General features: G+C 38.7%; 1 protein-coding gene across 2 annotated transcripts in view; it reads left to right on the top strand.

Moving 5' to 3' along the window:
• BAIAP2L1 (BAR/IMD domain containing adaptor protein 2 like 1) overlaps nt 1-22,485 on the top strand; it is a 93,681-nt gene that overhangs the window by 3,157 nt on the left and 68,039 nt on the right. For both annotated transcript variants that reach the window (XM_039226077.1, XM_039226076.1), the window contains exon 2: nt 22,351-22,426. In XM_039226077.1, coding sequence (XP_039082008.1) covers nt 22,351-22,426 — 76 coding nt within the window. The remainder of the gene's footprint in view (nt 1-22,350; nt 22,427-22,485) is intronic.

The following is a 22,485-nucleotide window of genomic DNA, read 5'->3' as shown; positions in this document are numbered from 1 at the left end:
CTACAACATCCGTCTCCCAATCCCACCTAACTTTACCTTTCCCATGAAGTGCTTAGTACCTTAGGATATTCTATACAACATATTTATTATATTTGTTTATCTCTCATCCCCCTCTAACTAAAATATGAGCTCCCAAAGGAAAGGAACTTGGCTTTGTTACATTCTGAACAGTTCCTGGCATGTAGTAGGTGTGCGGGTTTGTTGATGATGTGAACATTTATTTGATTTACTTAGTAAACACCCACCCCCCCTTGACACTTTCCATAAAGCATTTGTTTCATTCTAAGTATGAATGAAACTGGAGGTAGATATGGATTTTGTTTACTGTTAAGAAACTGAGGCCCAGGAGTGACCAGCGTCCACATGCATTTACCCTGCCAGCCTCCATTCCTCTCCTTTGGGTATAGTAGTTTAGTTTCTAGTAGCCAACAAATGCACAAATCAAATGCCTTTTTATAATTTAGTGATCTAAGATGTCACCAAAATTTTCTGCCATTTTTTTCATCATCTTTGTTTTCAAAAAAAAATTTTTTAGTGTGTTTATTTTTGAGACACACAGACACACACACACACACACACACACAGACACACACACACACACACACACAGACACACACACACACACACACCGTGAGTTGGGGAGGGGCAGAGAGAAAGGGAGACACAGAATCCAAAGCAGGCTCCAGGCTCCGAGCTGTCAGCACAGAGCCCAGTGTGGGGCTCAAACCTACAAACCTTGATCGTGACCCAAGTGGGACACTTAATAGACTGAGCCACCCAGGTGCCCCTCATCATTTTTGTTTTGAATAAAAATGTGTTCAATAAAAAAATGAGGTACTTTTGTTCTTTTGTCAGGCATATGTACTAGGTTTTGTTCATTTAATGGTTTTTTATTTTCTGGACTTGGGTTTAATTGGGGATGTGTAAGTGAAAGTCCCTGTCTGGTCAGCTTCCAGCGTGGCCTGTGTGTATGGGCCTAGCTCATGTGTTTATTGACACGGCTATCTCTATACACTATTTGATATCTTCATCTGTCCCTGTAACGCTTTCTTCAGGTATGCTGAAGATAAAACAGGATTTGCAGAAGCCCAGACAGCTTACACTTGGCTCCGTGAGGACTGTAAAAGTGGTCAGTAAGAATCAGGTGCCAGGTAGCAGCAGAAAGCGTTGCCAGGTGTCACATATTAAACAGAACAGCCCAGTATTGTAGTTTTTGGTCTGGTGAAGTGGAAATACAAAGCCAAACGATGGTTGTCTTTTTTGTCATAACATTTTTTTCCTGATTGGAAGGAGGTTTTAGACTATGTTAACATTATTGCTGTGTAGACAGAGCAGTGTCCTTTATTATGAAGCTTGGGAGTCTGGGACCCTTGGCCAGGTGACACCATTCACAAGTTTCAGGTTGCTTTTGATTTTAAATTTGTGACATTATTCCAGTATTGGACATTAATTCTTGCCTGGCACTTGTGTTGTAACGAGCCACAGGCAGGCCTGCAGGTGAACCTAATGTGTGTGGAATGTCAACAAATTGGATTTTTGTTTTTATCAGCATTCCACACAGCTGTTTATTCTGTAATTCAAAAGTAAAAATTATTATAAAAACTTTACAAACATTAATTTAACTTACCTGTTGACATTTGCAAATATATTTTTTATTTTTTAAACTTTTTAAACTGTAATATATTGAAAGGTGTGTTTTGGTGTATATAGCTCACAAAATCATCACAAAGTGGAGATGAGTATAACTAGCACCCAGATCAAGATGCAGACCATAACCAGCCCCCCTTGAAGGCCCTTTCATGCCCCCTTTCCACTGTGCTCCCTCCAAAATAACTTCCTTAACTTTTCACAGCACTGATTAGTTTGGCCCATTTTGTCTTCTTTCACCCAGTGTGTTTGTAAGATATGCCTATGTGGGAGTAGTTGGTTCATTCTTTTCACTGTGTAGTATTGCACTGGGTGAACATATCACAGTTTATCTATTCTCTTGAGGAACGTTTGGATTGTTTTCCAACTACCCCAGGGTATTATGAATAGTGCTGCTATGAACATTCTCACACATGTTTGATGGACACAGGCCCTTATTCCTCTTGGGTATATACATGGGAGTAGAATTGCTGGGTTATAAAGTATTTGAATATTTAGCATTGGCAGAAACTGCCAAGCACTTTTCCAAAGTGGTTGTACCAGAGTTCCAGTAGTTCATCCTTGGCAACAGTTGATATTTTCTTTCCTTTTAAATTTGGCCACTCTGATGGGTATATGCAAATAAAATGTTAAAATTCAGGACAAAACCACTTGCTCCAGGTTTGCTGGTTGTCTGTCTGCAACTGAAGCAGAAGACTGACTCCCTAGAGGATTTTTAATGTTAGAAAGTAGAGTCGAGGACCTAGGGAACATGGTTTTGAGAGAGGCCATACAGCTGTGGTATTGATTAGAGTAAAACATAAATTTAAGTTTATTAGGCTCTAAAACTATCACAGTTGAGCACATCAGAAAGTTTTATTGCATAAGGGGTTTTGAGGGTATAGATGAGCCATGTTTTAATTTTCTGAATGCTGGAGGAGGGGGAACAGAGTTACGGTTAATTGAATTTTCTGAGTTTTCTTTAAAATTTTTAATGTTTTTTATTTATTTTTGAGAGAGACACAGAGCGCGAATGGGGGAGAGGGAGAGAGGGAGACACAGAATCTGAAACAGGCTGCAGGCTGTCAGCACAGAGCCCAACATGAGGCTCAGACCTACGAACCATGAGATCATGACCTGAGCCAAAGTCAGATGCTTAACCAGCTTGAGCCACCAAGGTGCCTCATTAATTTGAGTATCAATGAAAGTAACTTTTCTTTTTGTGTGACTTTTCTTGAAAATGTACCTGCTTTACAGGTGCAGTAGACCAGTTCTTTTTATTTTTTTTATTTTTAGAGAGAGAACATGTGAGCAGGGGAGAGGAGAGGGGCAGAGGGAGAGAGAAAATCTTAAGCAGGCTCCATGTTCAGCTCAGAGCCCCATGTGGGTCTCAATCGCATGACCCTGGGATCATGACCTGGGCTGAAATCAAGAGTCAAATGGTCAACTGACTGAGCCGCCCAAGTGCCCCTAAACTAGTTTTTTAAAAAGAATTTCAGTGAGTTACAGTAAGAATTTTCAAGACTAGGACTTTCTAAAGGAAATTACGGTTTTAATTCGTGTCTTTTTCCCCTACCTAGTTTGTCATGCGGGCAAACAAGTCCCTCAAATCCTACTTCTCAGCATTTCCCACATTCATATTTATTTATATGCATGTGTGGTTTTAATTTCAGAGCCTTTTAAAGCTGGATTTTTTTTTTTCAGATACTAGAAAATTTCCATAATTTCTGTGAAGATTCACACTGGAAGTAAAAGTCACCAAGATTCACACTGGAAGTAAAAGTCACCTGGGATCCCACAACCCAGAGATAACATTATTGACTCTTACTGTCACTCTTTTCAATATTTTTCAGGCCATCTCTATGTCATTGTTCTGTGCCTCACCAGTTTGATGACTCCACACTACTCCATTCTTCAACAATATATTGATCTAGTCCCTTTTTACTGGACATAAGATTGTTGCCAGCACTTTGCTATTAAAGCACTATATCAAATATCATTGTAGGTAAAGCTTTGCACAAATCTGTGATGTTTTCCTTGAGCTAAATGCCCAGAAGAGAGTTGTGGGTCAAAGGGTAGGTACATTTTAAAGCATATTTGCTACACATTGCAAAATACCCTTCAGAAAACATGTCCCAAGTTATGCTTAATCTGATTGCGACCATACCTTTCCTGAACCCTAACAAATTAAGTGGGTCTTTTAAGTGACTTTAGTCACTTCCTTTTTTATGACCTATAGAGGGTTTTTGCTTTTTGTTTTTAGTAAGACCAGTATAGCTATAATGTATAGTAGCTTATGGATATTGGCCAGGACAATACCTGAGATTTCATGTCTTCTAATGTTGGGTGCAATTTTCCCCCTTAATTTTGTACTTATAGATGTGTACAGAATAATTACATCTCTGTGGCTCTTCAGGCCTGTGTACTTCTGTTCATATTTTCCTCAGCCTTGATTTTATACTTCTATTTATGTTTCCCAGACATTGAGTCTGTTTTTTTGGTTTATTAATTTAGGGACCATGTTCTGGTTTTAAGAGCTGCCTCAAATCTTTGTGGATAAAGGTGAGACTTGTGTAAATGAGATAAAAAGTTGCTGGTTCCTCTCTTTCAAAAACAAATGAAAAATATTACCAGAAGGTGTTCCCAATCCAGGGAGCAAATAAATGAGCACCCCTCAGAGATCTAACTGCTCACAGCCTTCTAGAGCTCCATGTGCTTTAAGTAGAACAGCCTGTGGGTGAAGATACCCTCAGATTTGTTGCTTAAGCTTTTTATTTATATGGGGATTAGAGATTTAAAAGTCCCTAAGCCATAGCAATTTCTTCACCAAAAATACCCGGGTATAGCTAAGGTTAAACTCTAGGGCTGAGGGCGGGGGTAGATTTTTACTTATACTCTACTTTCTAGAGTGTTTACATTTTCTTGGGGCGCCTGGGTGGCTTAGTCTGTTGAGCATCCGACTTTCGCTTAGGTCATGATCTCGCGGTTCGTGGGTTCGAGCCCCGCGTCGGGCTCTATGCTGACTGCCAGCTCAGAGCCTGGAGCCTGTTTCAGTCTGTGACTCCCTCTCTCTCTGACCCTCCCCTGCTCACGCTGTCTCTCTCTCTCTCCTAGAAATAAAAAAAATATATATTAAAAACAAAAAAACAGTAGAGTGTTTACATTTTCTTTACATGAGTGGATTACTTTTATAATTTTAAGCTTTAAAAAAGCAGAAATTAATATACAATTTTCATGGGTGAAAAGTTCTTGAAAACTAAACTAAAACGTGCCATTTTCTACCTCTGCTTTGCAAATTATCCTTTCATAGGTAAACCTAATTAAAGTCTCATCGTTTTCCTCTGAATTACTACTTATGGGAGTATATTTTTAACATTTACTAACCTTAGACATGAATGCAACAGAAAAAGAATTCAACAGAACTGAGAACCCCAAATTCCAATTCTTAGAACTATCTTTAAGCATCTTATTCCTGATGTTGCAAGCAGCTGATCCCTTTCAAGGTGTAACTTTAGTCTTGAAAGTATAAAAGCAGTAATAAGGACAAGAAAAGTTGTAGAAGTGGTAACAACCTGTCAGAAGTAAGTAGGGAAAAAATTCAGACGATTAGAAACACACTGTCTAGAATAATAAACATGAAAAAGGTTGGAGTTGGTGGTCGGAATAGATCTCAGATCTGACTACAAGCCACCGTAAGTGCGTCTCTTTGGACTTCAGGATGGAACAGCTCCATCCTTAGTTAGGAGGAGGGAAGTGTGCAGCACACAACCCTTCTCACCTTCATATTCTTACCAGGTAAACATGTTTGAGACCTAAGCTAATAGAGCACTCTATTTCTGACTACAGAAACTCATTCTAAAAGAAAATCAGGAAAATCACAATGATAATTCCTTCTACTTATGCACTGTGCTGTATCTTGCATGTTTTACCGACTAAGCCAGCCAGGCACTCCTGTATAACTATCTATCCATTTGTGTTTTTTAAAATAAAATTTTAATGATTTTAATTGACCAAATGGTATATTTTATCATGGGCTTCATCTTATACTTGGAGCAGCTTTAGGTAGAGGACACCAAATGTGTCTGATGGTAGGATATATTTCTAAATGTGTGAAGACACTTAAAAAATTTTTTTTTAATGTTTATTTCTGAGAGAGAGACAGAGTATGAGCTGGGGAGAGTGCAGAGAGAGAGGGAGACACAGAATCCAAAGCAGGCCCCAGGCTCTGAGCTGTCAGCACAGAGCCGATACGGGGCTCAGACCCACGAACTGCGAGTATCATGACCTGAGCCGAAGTCAGATGCTTAACCAACCGAGCCACCCAGGTGCCCCTAAACACCCTTTAAACATGCAAGACATTGTTCTTATAGGACACGCAGTCTAGTTGTTGCACTCTTTGAGAAGAGAGCTTGATATTCAGCTAACAAATCTGTTCTTTGTCTTATCCCAGATTTGTGTATGTACTTAATGTCATATTTCTCCATTTGACATTATGCTTCAATTTTCTCATCTATAAATAAAGATGATAATAGTACCTACTTCATGTGGTTATTGTGCAGACTGAACACTAATACAGAAAGCTCTTGAATAGTGTTAATTGTTAGTAGCAGTAGCATGTATATACTGGAGTATAATCACCATATGAGAGCACTGATTTTCATCTATTGTGTTTACTGCCTATCTCCAGTGTCTAGTAGAGTGACTGATACATAGGCAGAGCTGAGTAAATATTTGATTAAAAAATAGTGTTGAAATTATCGGCACACATTTTTTTTTCTGTCATGAGCTGTACACTTCTTGAGGGTTGTTTTTTAAATTTTTTTAATCTCTCATTGTGCTGGTATATAGTAAGAACTCAAAAACAATTCGTTGAATAAATACTGAAGATCTATGCTTATCACCCAGTTGTAGCTAAAATCCTTCCCTTGGTGGCCAGTGGGACTGAGGTAGCACTGGTAATCATAGCTACAGTGCTTTGAGCATCTGTTATGTATGTGCCAAGCTTATTACCTACATTCATTCTTCACCTGTTTTCTTAGGCACCATAGTTGTGCCAAGCACTATGGTTACCACTAGGACCAACACTGAAATAAAAAACAGTCTGTGCTTTTCTAGAGTTTATAGCTTATGACAGGACAACAATGCTAAGGTTTTAGTCTCTCCATCATTTCCCCTTTACCTTGGTTTGCCCAGTATCATCAATTCTCCTTCCTTGCTGCTTCCCCACCCTCTCTCCCAGGGAGGTCCTGCCTTTACCAATTCAGTTCTTTGGACTTTGTTTTGCCTCAGTATTAGAAGAAAGGAAAAAAATAAATGTATGTGCAGATTAAGTTCAAGAGGAATTTTTAATGCAAGTTGTAAGAAGTCTTGGAAAAATATTTATTTTGAGAGAGAGCACACACGCACACAAGAGGAGGGGCAGAGGGGGGCTGCGGAGGAGAGAGAATCCCACATAGGCTCTGTTGGGGCTTCATCTCCTGAGCTGTGAGATCATGACCTGAGCTGAAATCAAGAGTCAGATGCTTAACCAACTGAGCCACTCAGATGCCCCGAACTTGAAATATTTTTAAATTATTTCTCAGATTGCGAGGGCTGCAGTTTTAATGCAAAACAGAATGCTCCATCTTACAGGCTCTGGGTGAGGGACATTCAACTAGAATTATTCCAGATATGATATAAGAGTAGCATTTTTTAAAAAAATATTTTTATTTATTTCTAGGAGAGAGACAGCACGAGCGGGAGAGGGTCAGAGAGAGAGGGAGACACAGACTCCGAAACAGGCTCCAGGCTCTGAGCTGGCAGTCAGCACAGAGCCCGACGGAGGGCTCGAACCCACAAACCACGAGATCATGACCTAAGCGAAAGTCGGACGCTTAACCGACTAAGCCACCCAGGCGCCCCAAGAATAGCATTTAGAAAGAACTAGTAAACTAAAAAGAGAATGTCACCTGCTATATGAAATCAGCAATTTACTTTGATCTAGTAAAGTTCCTGTAACCTGTTAAGTACTTAAGACGTCCTAAACAAATGTGACCCAGCGCATGAGAAATTCTTTCCTGTAAATTCATTGCTTGGTTTTTATTCCATGACACACCTTTTCAAAACAGTAAGTAGTCAGGTAAGAACACTTAACCAAACAGTCTAGTGTGCTTTCTAACCTTCAAAGTATGTATCTGTTGACAGCTATTTTAAACCTAGTAAGTTAATCATTACCGTTTCCTTATTATATACTGTTTATCTGTGATAAAGTTATATTTTGCTACATGATATTCAAATATTATTAAAGATGTCTGCATTTCTTATTTTCACCATGTCAATCTGAATTGTCTTGGTATTTTTTTAATATCTAATAGGTCTCCCTATTAGACCATGTGTTTTCAAGGGCTAGAATGCCTTCCTCATTAATCTTTTGTGTTCCATACATCCAGCCTAGGACTGAGTTCACTGTAGATGTATAATAAAGGTTCAACATATGTATGGTTGTTTCAAAGGCCCAAACATGAGAAGGACTTTAAAAAGTTAGTGGATTGAAACCTAAGTACATGTCATCTTGCCATGATACCCTTCCTGCCCCCGACCATAGGAAAATACTAGAAGAGAGACCTTTTTTCAGATTCCAGTTGAGAGTTATGTAATAGTCATCTTGGTACTGTAGCTATAAGGAGGATTGGTTTCCTTTCTTTCAAACAAGAGCATGCACCTCTGTGAACCAAGTAAAAACGGATCCCAATTTCATCATAGTTGGAATTTCAGGAAGTGGTTTTTGCTTCAGTCTCCCAGGTACTACTCCCTCTCAAATGCAGGGTCCAAAGGTTGCTTGAATTCTAGGGCAGGGTCCCCAAGTCCCTTGTCCTGCTGAGGCCAGTGTGGGCCAGACATTGTTACAGTGTCTGTTAGGTTGGTAATTGCCAAGGCTAGGAATGTGTGCTTTCAGCCCTGAAAGCTTTCTTGGCACTGCCAAGAAATATTTAACTATATGGAGTTATAGCACCTGTTGGACCTTAGGTCCAGTATAATCGTCTGCACTTAAACTATAAGGAAAAGTGGTTTCCAATAATTCAGATAAATGTAAAACTTTTGTTTAGTATTTAAAATAGAATGCAACTTTGTAGTGTTGAACAGGATTCAGGCCATTTCTTTTTCTTGAAGTTGCTTTATCAAGGATGGTTATGAACTCAGGCTACCTGTAACATGGTTCTCCCTCCACACTTAAATAAAACAGTTGAATACCTAAATTCTTATACTAAATTACTGGATGAGATATTTCTGGGACTTACTTTTCTTGATAGCCTTGATAATTTTATCCAAAAGATTTGAACAGTTTTTAGAACATATTTCTTACTTTCTCCCACCGGTGTAGGATCTTTTTGTTTTGCGTAACTGTGCTTTTGCTTCAGCACAATTCTTGCTGTCTAAATGAGTGGGGAATAGAGGAAGTGGTGTTTGTCATAGAAATCTGTTTCTTTAAACAACGACCTAAAAGGTCATGGAGATGTGATTGCTTCTAGTAGTGTATCTTAAGAGGGAGCAATACATAATTTTCTGGATGATCACATTGGTTCTCATCACTTGGTTGGTTGGTTCTTAAGGAGCTCTAATAGGTGCTCTCAGAACAGCCAGAGAATATTCTTCCGTGAGATGAGAAGCCCAAAAAGATGGCCTGGTGCTTTGCTTATCATGGTCCCATTAGCTTCTCTTGTTCAGGTCATGTTGCAAGGGATGGAGCCTTGTAACCCTGTGGGTTTCATGGCTTCATTTCCAGCATGCCCTTTGTACTCTGAAGGACTATTTTTACAGAAATACTTATAAACAAAAGTCTGGATTATGGATGAAGAAAGGAAAGGAAGAATGAAGGCAAAGAAATGTTTAAGTCTTAGTGAAACTTTCATGAAGAATTTTCTCTGTGTGCTAAAGATTTCCTATGAGACTATCCTTACAGAAGGACACAGAAAAGACCTTTTTTTGCCTGGAGAAACATTTGTGAAACTCCCCCAGTCATAGGTGGAAAGACAGCTGCTAACCCAGCAGGAGATTTATCTCAAAATAGCTGGGTTATCTTTTTCTAGTAATGGGTCTAATTGATTTTCACTCTAGGAAGGGAAGTTGCTGCTGGCAGCTATGTGGGCTTAAGTGCTTATAGAGGCCAGTAGCACTTTTCTGGATGGTTCCAGACCAGTGTTCACATAGGGGATGGCCTGCACCTCAGTACATCTGGCTCTCAGTAGACAGGCTAGTTAGAAACAACCAAGGAGTGAGCAGACACATAGCTTTGTGGCATTCCATAGCATTAAGGATTTAAAGCCTGAGCCCTTACTAGCCTGGAATGTTAGTTTTTGCTTTGCTATTCTTTTCCTTTAAAAAAGGAAAACTTAATTAAAGTATAATTTATAAACCATAAAATTTACTCATTTTAAGTATACAATTCAATGTTTTTTTTTAAGTAAATTTACAGAATTGTGCAACCATTACTACAATCCAATTTTATAACATTTTCATCACCTCAAAAAGGTCATTTGTGACCACTGCTGTCATTCCTCATTCTCATCCCCAGCCCCAGGCAACCTCTAATATATTTTTGGTCTCTACAGGTTTGTCTTACTAGATATTTCACATAAACCGAATCCTATAGTATGTGGTCCTTTGTGACTTGGTTTTTTTCCACTTAACATGATGTCACTACATGTTGTAGTGTGTTTTGATACTTTGTTTCTTTTTATGGCTGAATAATATTCCATTTGTGGATGTACCATGTTTCTTCATCTGTTCACCAGTTGGACATTTGGGGTGTTTCTAGCAAGGTGCTTTTTTAAGGGCCACATTACTGCCTAATACTTAAAAAGTAATTTAAAAATCAACTTGGAGAAACATGGGGTTGGGAAGGCAGAATTCACAAGGAAAGCTGTGGCATTTTCAGATTTTGTAAGCCTGCTATGACTTAGTAAGTATAGGGCAGAGCCTTATAGCTTTTGTGACCCTCAGTTGGAGCTGTTACTTTGAGCTAATGAAGGTGCAAGCACCGTATTACCTCATACCTGATTTTCATGACTAATTGGCCCACTGGGTCATTGTATCTATTGCAGTATGTTCAGATGAACTAAGGGCACATCGTGCAGCTGATTCATCCATGAGCACATATATCTCTTATCTAACAACAACAACAATCAAAAATTGCTGTTGATGAGTACATTTTGGGCATTAGATGGTCCAGGCACTGTTCTTGATGCTACAGATCTCCCTTGGCCTTAATATATATGCAGTTCCTACTAAGGAAACAGTAAACAGATTGGTAACATCATGTGAGGTAGTGAACAGCCTTTTGAAAGAAGAGAAGCAAGGAATGGAGCTAGAGAGAGAGGGAAAATAGAGGTGCTACCAGACATGATCAGAGGCAAGTGGAGGAAAGCGTCTCTGAGAGGGCTGGAGCTGAGGACTGGTGGATGAGTGTCTAGGAAGAGAGCCTTTGGGCAGGAGAGCAAGTACAAAATCCCTACGGTGGGAATGGGTTTGACCTGTTCAGAGAACAGCCTAGAGTGCCTGGAGCACAGTGATTGGGAGCAGGGAAGCGGGTGGCCAGAGCCAAACCTGCTTAATTACGTGAAATATCCAGGCTTTTGGTGTCCTACCCTTCTGTTTAATGGACAATACTCTCTGATGACCTCAAATCTGTGTAGACCTGAGAGTTAGGATGAAACCATTGTAATATACTAGTAGACTACCTTTCATTGTTTGTCCTCTCCTGCTTGGATATTTCCAGTCATGGGTACCTTTTTAATGATAATAGGGGAGGCAGTTAAGGTTCTTTTTAAAAAGGTACTGTTTACGGGGCGCCTGGGTGCCTCAGTTGGTTGAGTTTCTGACTTCAGGTCACATCATGATCTCACGGTTCATGAGTTCAAGCACCACGTCAGGCTCTGTGATTACAGCTCAGAGCTTGGAGCCTGCTTTGGATTCTGTATGTCTCTCTCTGCCTCTCCCCTGCTCATATCTGTTTCTCTCTCTCTCAAAAATAAACAAACATTAAAACAAATTGAAAAAAAATCTGGTAGGAAAAAAGTATGACAACACCAAGTGTTGGTGAGAGTGTGGTAAGAGTACTTTCGTACAGTGGTTGTGGGAGCACCCAATGCTACAGCCTCTTTCTCCAAAATATTTTCTGGCATATAACAAAATTGAGAAATCTGTCACATACTCTATGCCTCAGCAATTCTGCTTCTACGTAATTTCTTACCTTTGTGTATGAGGAGATGTGTACAATCCCTTGCCACATACTTCATATTAGCCAAAACTTGTAAGCCATCTAAATGCTACTCAGTAGAGGAAATAAAGAAATGGGCTTACTTGATTGTGAGCGCTGGGAAGTCTGAAATCTGCAGTGTAGGCAAGCAGACTATCTTCTTCCTCAGGGAAACCTTAGTTTTATTCTAAAGGCTTTTCGAGTGATTAAAGGAAGCCTGCCCAGATTATTTAGGATAGTACTTAAATTGGTTGTGGATGTTAACCTTGTCTATAAAATTCCTTCACAGCAACAATAGATACACTAGTATCTAACTTACTGACTGTCATGCAAATGCCTAAAACTAACCATCACAGTGGGAAACCATACAAACTTAAGTAGTTATAAATCAGTCAGTATGTCACCAGGTGGGCAGGTGTCAGGAACATAACACTGAATTAAAAAACAAAATGTAAGAGTGAAATATATTATACCATTTATTTTATGAAAATGTACAAAGCAAAATTATGTATCAGTCATGACTATATGTATGTATAAAAGTATAAAATATTAGTTAGAAAATTAACAGCATTCTTAATTGATGGTTCTCTCTGGGGAGAAAGTAAAGAGATACAAGGTTTGACTGGGGTGGTTAAAACATCCTGTGGTATTGTAATGTTCTTCTGTAATGTTTTAATTCCTTTACACTAAAGAAAATCAGTATGATCGTGTTAACCATTATTCTTGTGAGGACTATAGTAGTTGAGGAATCTTCTTTTTTCTTTACTTTTTTTTTTTTAAGGGAAAGAAAAGAAGATCAAGTATTTGTTTGCCTGGGTGCATTGGTCAATATTATGCTGCTATTTGAAGGTTTTATTAATAAAAAACCAGGAGTAATGTTACAAGAAACCCTCTAAAAAGAAAAAATATTGTAGAGTCTCCCATAATGTCTCACACTAAAATAATGCTCTGTCATACAACCATCTTCAGCTTATATAATTCCACAATTCACTTAGAGGAATTGTATTGAGGCCTGAAGGATGAACACAAAGGTTAGCAGGGAGGCTGCCTGGGCCTGACCTATGGGATCTTCAGCAATGTTTTTATTTTATTTATTTATTTTAAAATGTTTGTTTATTTTGAGTTGGAGAGATTCCCAAGTAGGCCCGACATGGGGCTTGCTTGATCCCACAAACCCAAACCATGAGATCATGACATGTCCCAAGCTGAAATAAAAAATGGACACTTAACTGACTGAGCCACGCAGGCACCCCTTCAGGAAGGTTTTTAAATTTAGCATCTCAAAGCTTTGGTGTGTCATCCATAAAATGATGATAATAATCACATTGTTCTAATGTGATTTAATGAAACAGCCCATGTAAAAGTAGGAATAGAGCCTGAAATATAGTAGCACTCCATAAATGTCACACTGTATCTCACCTAGGAAAAGAAAGAATAAAATATTCCCAACTGAATAGAAGAAATAATAACACCTTTGATTTCCTTCGTATCCCGCACTTTTCTAGAGTTTTTTGTACTCATGGTCTCTCTCATCTTGATGTGACACTTCAAGGTAGAATAACCAGCATCATTTATTTTCATATTACAGAGAGGAAGTGAGGTCTCTGGAGACATGTGTGGAAATAGGAATGTTCATCCATTTGAAGAGTTGACTAATATTTTAGAGCTTTTGTCTTGCAGTATTAATTATTGCAGCTGATTCAGTGTGCACTCAGTGTTAGGTGCTTGGAGAGCACATAAGTGTTCCATAAATACTACTTAATATCTCATTGAATCTTCATACTCTTCATGAGGTCCAAATTATCATTATTTCCATTTTATAGAGGAGGAGATTGAGGTGAGGTGGTGATGTGATTTCCCCAAGTTTTTTCCAAAATATTTTTTCACTGGGCCCATTGCTACTGGGATGCATGTTACAAATTATAGATAATACAAATCAATAGATGATGCAAGTTAGAAGCTACTAGCATAGTTAGATAATACCGACTGAAGGGGAACCAAAACACTATTCATGTTTGACTGATAGGAAGCAGTTTTGTGTTTCACATACTTGAATCTTGACTATTTCTGCTGTAACTTAATAGTCATATTTTTCTTTACTTGGCTTGTGCTCCCCATTCAAGATGGATATGGAAACATGACTCTTCTAAACATCTGTTAGTCCACAAGCAGCTGCTTTTCTGCCAGATTTACTCACTAATACCTTCCATAAAGGCAGGGGACATAATCAAATACTGATGATGTTAATCCAGGAACAGCAGCTTCCAACAACACAAGGAAGGAAGAAGTAAGATTTTCTACAAATGATGTCTATCTAGAAGTATTCTCAAACAGTTAATTGTTACTAACAGATAATCTTGTCACATGAAATGAGAAATGTGCCTTAATTAGTTTAAGCATTTGTGACGTTGCTGGATTAACTTGTATGAGATTATATAAAGTAAAAAAACATCAGAAATTTCAAAGATACATATATTAGCTGAAGAACATTATAAAACTCCCTATTTACTTAGAGATTCTTAAATTACTTTTAAAAGTTTATTCCAATGTAAATATTACCTGTATTTTTCAACTGAGAAAAATAAAGCACTGAAATATCAAATAATTTGTCCTTGATCATGTAGAGAATTGGAAAAAAAAACATAAACCAAATCTTAGAAATTTAAAGTCAGCTCAGTTTAACTGTCTAGCTAGTCAGAATTGAATTAATATATGCTTCATCGTCTTTAGTTCCATATTTGTAAAGATAATCATTTTTTTCATGAAGAAAAAATCTAAATGGTGAGGAAGTTAAAACCTTAAGATTATATAATTCACTTTAAAACTATGGTCTGTAGCTCTACAGTAGACAGAGGAAATACATGAGATAAATGGGCCAGCTAGAAATCTGGTGGAAAGTGTGTGTAGGTTCTAAGTGGTTTATTCCTCAACACTTTATTTGGAACCGCTAACCGTTAATTCGCCAATGCTGCCTATTGGACTTCTGCTAGAACCACTCCTCTTCCCAAGACTCAGCACAAGTAGAACAGCAATATTGCCAGTTATTTTGGCTTAGACTATCCATGTTGCTCTCTGAATGGAAATAAACTTATCCTGGTTGAAACTGGTTTGGCAAATTATCCTCTTTGCCAGGCAGTAACTGAGCTTTTGTTATTGATTGTAACAAAATAGTGTTTCTTGGACCGTTTTGTTTGTTTGTTTTGTTTTTATACTTGATATTTAAACCTTTTGTTCTTAGTGCCAGACTTAAAATGGATTTGTTCAGGGGCGCCTGGGTGGCTTAGTCGGTTAAGCGTCCGACTTTAGCTTGGGTCATGATCTCGCTGTTCGTGGGTTCGAGCCCCGCGTCGGGCTCTGTGCTGACTGCCAGCTCAGAGCCTGGAGCCTGTTTCAGTCTGTGACTCCCTCTCTCTCTGACCCTCCCCTGCTCACGCTGTCTCTCTCTCTCTCTCCTAGAAATAAATAAAACATTTAAAATAAATAAATAAATAAATAAAAAATAAAATGGATTTGTTCATTACTGCTGGTGATTTTTCTTTAAATCCTAGGCCGTGCAAACAATTCAGGTCTTAATAAATCTTAACATAGCATATGACCTTTGACTCAGTGACTGCCCTCTCAAAAAAATGTGGGACCCATCCAATTCACAAAGATATCCATGGCTGCTTATAAACCTTTACAGATTGTGGAATACAAAGGCAGCACTGCTTTTTTGTTCCTGGGTTTAAAAATACATGTACTTCAGCTAAAATAACTAGATTAATGGCTAAGAGCCAGGGTAGAAATGGATTTTCCACTGTTGAAGGGGGCCAAAATTTCCGGGGAAAAAATTTCTGTAGCTGAACCTAAATAATAAGAAATTGAAGTATATGTTGAACTTTTTTTTTGTAAATTTTTTTAATGTTTTATTTATTTCTGAGAGATTGAGTGTGTGAGCAGGGGAGGGTCAGAGAGAGAGAGAGAGATACAGAATTTGAAACAGGCTCCAGGCTCTGAGTTGGCTGTCAGCACAGTACCTGACGCGGGGCTTGAACCCACAAGCCATAAGATCATGACCTGAGCTGAAGTCGGACACTCAACCAACTGAACTTTCGAGCTTAAAAACTCTTGTATTGTTTTCTCTGAAGCTTATTGTGGTCCTAAATCTTATGAGTTAACCTTTTTTTTTTTTTCCAGTAGAATCATTTGGATGGTTGGTTTATGCTTGGTGTTAATTTTGGAAATTTTCATTAATTCATTGCTTTTGATATTTTAAGGTATAAGTTATATGTAAACATTTCAAGAATTATGTCAAGAACTCAAGTTATATTTTTCCCTTATTTTGATAAGTTGAACTAAGAATCTTAAAAAACACAAATCTGGGCTTCTTTTTATGACTGTATGCTAGTAGAGTTATCTCTGTATCTGTTTCCTTATATTCTTATCCATTCAAACTCAGCCTCATAAAATTATTATAAGAATTTTAAATGATGTTTTTAAGGTTTTATCTTTATTTTTTTTAATGTTCATTTTTGAGAGAGAGACACAGAGCGTGAGTGGGGGAGGGGCAGAGAGAGACACAGTCTAAAGCAGGCTTTAGGCCCTGAGCTGTCAGCACAGAGCCAGATGAGAGGCTCAAATTCACCAGCCGTGAGATCATGACCTGAGCTGAAGCTGGACGCTTAACCAACTGAGCCACCCAGGTACCCCAAGTTTTATCTTTTTATTAGAACTTACATTCTTACTGTCTAGACTTGGTCTCATAAGATTATTATAAGAATTTTAAAAGAGAGAGTTGAAAAGTAGTTTTATCTTTTTATTAAAAAGCAATTCTTTTTTTTTTTTAATTTTTTAAAATGTTTTTTTAATTTATTTCTGAAAGAGAGACAGCATGAGCAGGGGAACATCAGAGAGAGAGGGAGACAGAGAATCTGAAACAGCCTCCAGACTCTGAGTTAGCTGTCCGCACAGAGCCCGACAGGGGCTTGAACCCGTGAATGTGAGATCATGACCTGAGCCAAAGTCAGACACTTAACCAACTAAGCCACCCAGGAGCCCCAGAAAGCAATTATTTTTAATAAAGTTATTAGATTTTAAAAAGTAGCAAAATCTCATACGTTGCTGATGGGAATGTAAAATGGTACAGGCACTCTGGAAAATAGTTTGGCAGTTTGTTATAAAGTTAAACATATATCCACCATATGACACAGAAATTGAACTTCTAGGTATTTATCCTGGAGATATGAACACTTAAGTTTGCACAGAAGTCTGTATGTAATTGTCCCTATCAGGTTTATTTGCAATTGACAAACACTGTAAACAATCCAGATGTTCAATGGGTAAATGCATAAATAAACTATGATACCTCTGTACTGTGGAATACTACTGGCCAAAAAAAGAACTAAACTATTGATATACCCATCGACTTGGATACTTCCTAAGGACATTGTGCTGAGTTAAAAACACAGTCTCAGAGGTCACATACTATATGATTCTATTTATATAACATCTTCACAATGACAAAATTACAGTGATTGAGATCACTATAATGGTGGGGAGAGTGTGACTATAAAGGGGTAGCATAAGAGAGATCACTGTGTTAATGGGATGGTTCTGTATTGTAACTGTGGTGATGGTCATACAAATCTATACATGTCATAAGATTTCATAAAAATAATGCACTCTTCCCCATCAAAACGAGTGATATAAAAACTGGTAAATACAGGGGTGCCTGGGTGACTCAGCTGGTTAAGCGTTGCACTCTTGATTTCTGCTCAGGTTATGATCTCATGGTTCATGAGATCGAGCCCCACATCAGGCTGTGCACTGGCAGTGCAGAGCCTGCTTGGGATTCTCTTCCCTTCTTTCTGCACTGTGCCCGCTCATGGATTCCTGCTCTCTCAAAATAAATAAAAAATAAAAACATTTTTAAAAAAGAAGATTATTTTAAAAACTGGTAAATACGAATGAAGTCTGTTGTTAAGTGTTGTACCAATATCAGTTTCCTGGTTTTGATAATGTACCATGGTTATATAAGTTACTGTTGGGGGAAGCATACGTGAAAACTTTCAGTACAGTTTTTACAGTTTCTTGTGAATCTTAAACAGTTTTAAAATAAGCCTAAAAACAAAACACAGAAATTGAGAAAAGAGGATAGAAATAGCAGCTATGGCTTTTGGTCCCTGTGATCAGGTATTGAGACTTACCATCTTTCAGAGAGACTGATATGGGAGTCATCATTGGCTTTGGAGCTTTATGACTGCTGGTTGTAAATGAGGCTCAGACAGGTGACTGACTGGCTCCAGTAACACAAGGTTGAGTAGACTCCCAGTTAAGCACAACAAATTGGCCATAAGGTTTTTCTTCTAACCATACGTTGAAATGATAGCAAATGAAGGAAGTAAAGAAAAAGAGGAGAGGAAAGGGGGAGACCCATATATTGTTGACAAACAGCCTAAAAATTTTGGGGTGATAGAAAATGGACAGAGGAGTGGTAGCTGCCTTAAGAAAACCTAAAGACTCTGCGGTGGGAGTACTGATGAGAGCTGAGCCATTTACCTCAGAGAAGCTGAGAGGCTGGGGAGCAGGTCACAGAAGATGGGGGTGGGTGGGACGCCCAGGGCCAGAAAAGGAGATCCACAGGGTAGTTGAACTGACAGGTTTTTTTTCCTACCCCAACCACCACTACTATCAGAAGCTCTCTGCCTGGCAGACTCGAGATTTAATCTCAGGACATACTGAATCATAGGAGCTCTCAACCTGGAAATAACAGCAGAAGTTGGGGGGAATAAACCTTAGAGAGCAGGGAATTCAGTAAAAATCAACTGAGTAAACTGTGGAATTCCAAGCCCAGTCCCCTTCCTGATGGGTGGGGAAAGCCAACCACCTGGCCATTGCCTCTTCCCATATCTCTTGATAGGAAATGAGAAACTTCTCTGGAGAAACTCAGTGAACCCTCATTACTGTCACATGGCCAGTTTGTCTATAGCTGACTTGTCTAGTTACTCTGAATGAAGCCTGCTAGTCAACAACCCTGTGTACACATCCACACCCACAAGCTTCCAGCCAGCATTTTAAAGCTTTACTCTCAAATAATGAACTGGCTACCAGGGATTGCCAGATGTTTGAGGAAAGCCTCCAACACAAAAGACAGATGGAATGCTAAACAGTGAAAATAAATAATTAGATAATATGGGGAACTGGAAGAAAATAACAAAAAAATTACGACTTACTCAGATTAGAGAGATACTGCATTCACAAAACAAGAACTGGATGCTTTTAAAAAGGAATAATCAAAGAACCTGAAAAGAATCCAAATTAAAAATATATCAGAAGTTTTAAAAACATAATGGAAGACTTGGAATGTGAAGTTGATATTTGTCAGAGATGGGTGAACAAAAATTGGAAAATCAAAGAAAACCATAAAATGATAATAAATTCAGGGTGTATAAAATCCTCATAAGAATTCCAGAAAGTAGGGAGAGACAAAAAACAAAACAGGAACATTTTTCAGACCTAATGGACATAATTTTCTATATGGATAGGGTCTACTGAGTGCTCAGTAAAATAAATAAGTACCCATATTAAGACCATTATGTAGTGCACAGGAATAAAGAGACGGCTTCCAGAAATAAGCACCCTCAACCATGTCCCATACAAAGGAAGAAGAAATGACGGGTGACTTCTAAATAACAAAACTGGATGTTAAAAATTGTGGAGGAGTATCTTTAAAATTCTAAAGGAAAATCACTTTTGCTCTGTAATACTCTAGCCAGCAAAATATCAATCAAATGTCAAGGTAAAGATAATTTCAGACACATGGTGACTCAAATTTACCTCTCATGCATCATTTCTTAGGTTGTTCTTGGAGAATGATCTTCAGCAAATGGGAATAAATGAAGAAAGAGGAAGGTGTGGAGTCCAGTTAATGAGAGCTCTAACACAGGGGATCAGAAAGGGACATGCAAGGGTAGCAGCGTGGCAGGGACAGTCAGGCCAGACTGAGCAAGAGGATGGAGAGTCCTTGTAGGAAGTTCAGGGGAAGAATGGAATGGAAGATTAGCTGACAACTTTGTGGATTTGAAAAATAATACTGATAGACTTCTGCTAGATGGGATGGGGCATATGGAAAAATTTAAGGTAGATTCATGGAAAACTAAGCCAGGGGGATTGGTGATGAGATGATCGTTAATCCCAGGAGAAACAAAGACTGTACCAAGAAAGGAACATAATCCTTTGTACGTTCCTTGCATTGTAGTGACCGATATTTACAAAGTCGTAATAAAACCTGACTATCAACTTACCAGGAAATTGTCATTCAATTATATGAGAAGGATGGGGGAAGGGAAAAAGTGGGGTGGTATGGAGAGCTGTGCTCTCATCTAGTGTAGTAGAAAGCCAGTCATTATTGTCCAAAATTGAGAAATCAAGAATATTATCCAATGAGAATGTAAACTGGTACAGCCCCTCTGGAAAACAGTGTGGAGGTTCCTCAGGAAACTAACAGTAGAACTCCCCTATGACCCTGTAATAGCACTACTAGGAATTTACCCAAGGGATACAGAAATGCTGATGCATAGGAGCACATGTACCCCAATGTTCATAGCAGCACTCTCCACAATAGCTAAAACATGGAAAGAGCCTAAGTGTCCATCAACGGACGAATGGATCAAGAAGATGTGGTTCATCTATACCATGGAATACTACATGGCAATGAGAAACAATGAAATCTGGCCATGTGTAGCAACATGGATGGACCTTGAGGGTGTTATGCTGAGCGAAATAAGTCAGGCAGAGAAGGACAAATACCATATGTTTGCACGTATAGGATGATTAGGAGGAACTTGACGGAGGAACAAGGGGGAGAAGAAGGGGGAAAATGGTGGGGGAAGGGAGAGAGGCAAACTATGAGAGACTCTTGAATGCTGACAAAAACTGAGGACTGATGGATGGGGGGAGGGGGATGGGCATGGAGGAGGGCTCTTGTGGGGATGAGCACTGGGTGTTATGTGGAAATTAATTTGACAATATACTAATAAAAAAAAATATCCAAAACTATGGCAATGAATATAAGAATAACAGCTTAGTTGAAAGTACTCTTAGGAGTAAGTTGAGGTTTGGGGAAAGGTTGAGCGAAGAATTGTTTTTCCGGCTAAGCCTTTATCACTGTTTGATAAAATAAAAGTTACTATGTTCTCTCTGTACTGATATATAAAGGAGAACCTTTTATCCTGCAGAGCATGTGTATCAAGTATCTGCACCTTTGAATGTTGTGTTTTTTCATTCTTTTTATTGCCTACTCTTCTACAAACAGGGTTGACATTTTGGGAGAGGAGATAAGGAGACTTGCATGGTCCACCTAGAATGGTTAATGCTGTGAAGCTCATTATTTGTAGGTGGAACACATACATTCAGTCACCATGTGTCACTTAGGAAGTCCACATCCTATAGGAATGATCTATTGTCTGACGTCAGATATAGGATATTTGAAGTTGAGAACAACATTCCAAAGAAATGCCTGTCTTATACTTATAGCATTTGTCTCTATGTTTATGACTTTCTAGTGCTGTAAGAATAACATTTTTAAAAATGAAAACCATGACATTTGCAGAGATATGGCATCATGAAATCCATGAGAGGGAAACCATATCTTTCCATCTACTGTGTGCACAGGACCTACCGCTCAGTGGTTACTCCATAAGTACTTAATGAATAAACTGATTACTAGAAAAAAATGCCAGTGACCTCCTGGACAGAAGGTCGCAGACTGGCCTGTGCCCTAGGGCCATCAGCAACACCCACTCTCATACCCACTCCTGGTAATTAAGCATAGTAAAAACAAGATCTCTTGTTCAGGGGCGCCTGGGTGGCTCAGGCAGTTAGGTATCCGACTTTGGTTCATGTCATGATCTCATGGTTTGTGGGTTCGAGCCCCATGTCAGGCTCTGTGCTGACAGCTCAGCCTGAAGCCTGCTTCAGATTCTGTGTCTCCCCTCTCTCTCTCTGCCTCTCCCCTGCTCATGCTCTTTCTGTCTCTCTCAAAAATAAATAAACGTTAAAAAAAAAAATTAAGAAATGTCTGTTCAATTGATAACCAAAACATTGCTCATGTAACTAAGTTCTGATCATGCACACCTGTTTTTAACATTAGCCTGACAGCCATTAACCTACCTACACCCCACAGGGAGCATCAGCTTCTGGGCCTCTAGCTCCTGTGGGGTATGCTTTGTAGGTATGCATGTCTGCTACTTGCTCCATTTATAGTAAGTTATAGGCAGCCCTTGGGCAACTGGGAAGTCGCCAGGATCACATGTGCCTTGTCAGTGCGAGGGCCCTGTTCTATCCATAAGCAAGTATGTGCTCTTCATTATTTTAAAATAAACATTCATAGCTTTGTAGACTGTACTATGAAGCACACATAGGTATCCGAGGCTATGCATTGACAAAATACAAAGATTACTTGATCTACTGTTTGCTTATTTTATTCATTTGTTTGTTTGTTTGTTTGTCAGAATGTTATGGAACAGTTCAATCCTGGGCTACGAAATTTAATAAACCTAGGAAAAAATTATGAAAAAGCTGTTAATGGTAAGTCTGTTTTCTAAATTTATAGATATAGTAAGCATATAAAAACCATTAAGCAAATA

This window comes from Hyaena hyaena, unplaced genomic scaffold (assembly GCF_003009895.1).
Source record: "Hyaena hyaena isolate Hyena2069 unplaced genomic scaffold, ASM300989v1 scaffold_20, whole genome shotgun sequence".
Classification (NCBI taxonomy): domain Eukaryota; kingdom Metazoa; phylum Chordata; class Mammalia; order Carnivora; family Hyaenidae; genus Hyaena; species Hyaena hyaena.
This window is presented reverse-complemented; position numbering and strand designations above follow the sequence as displayed.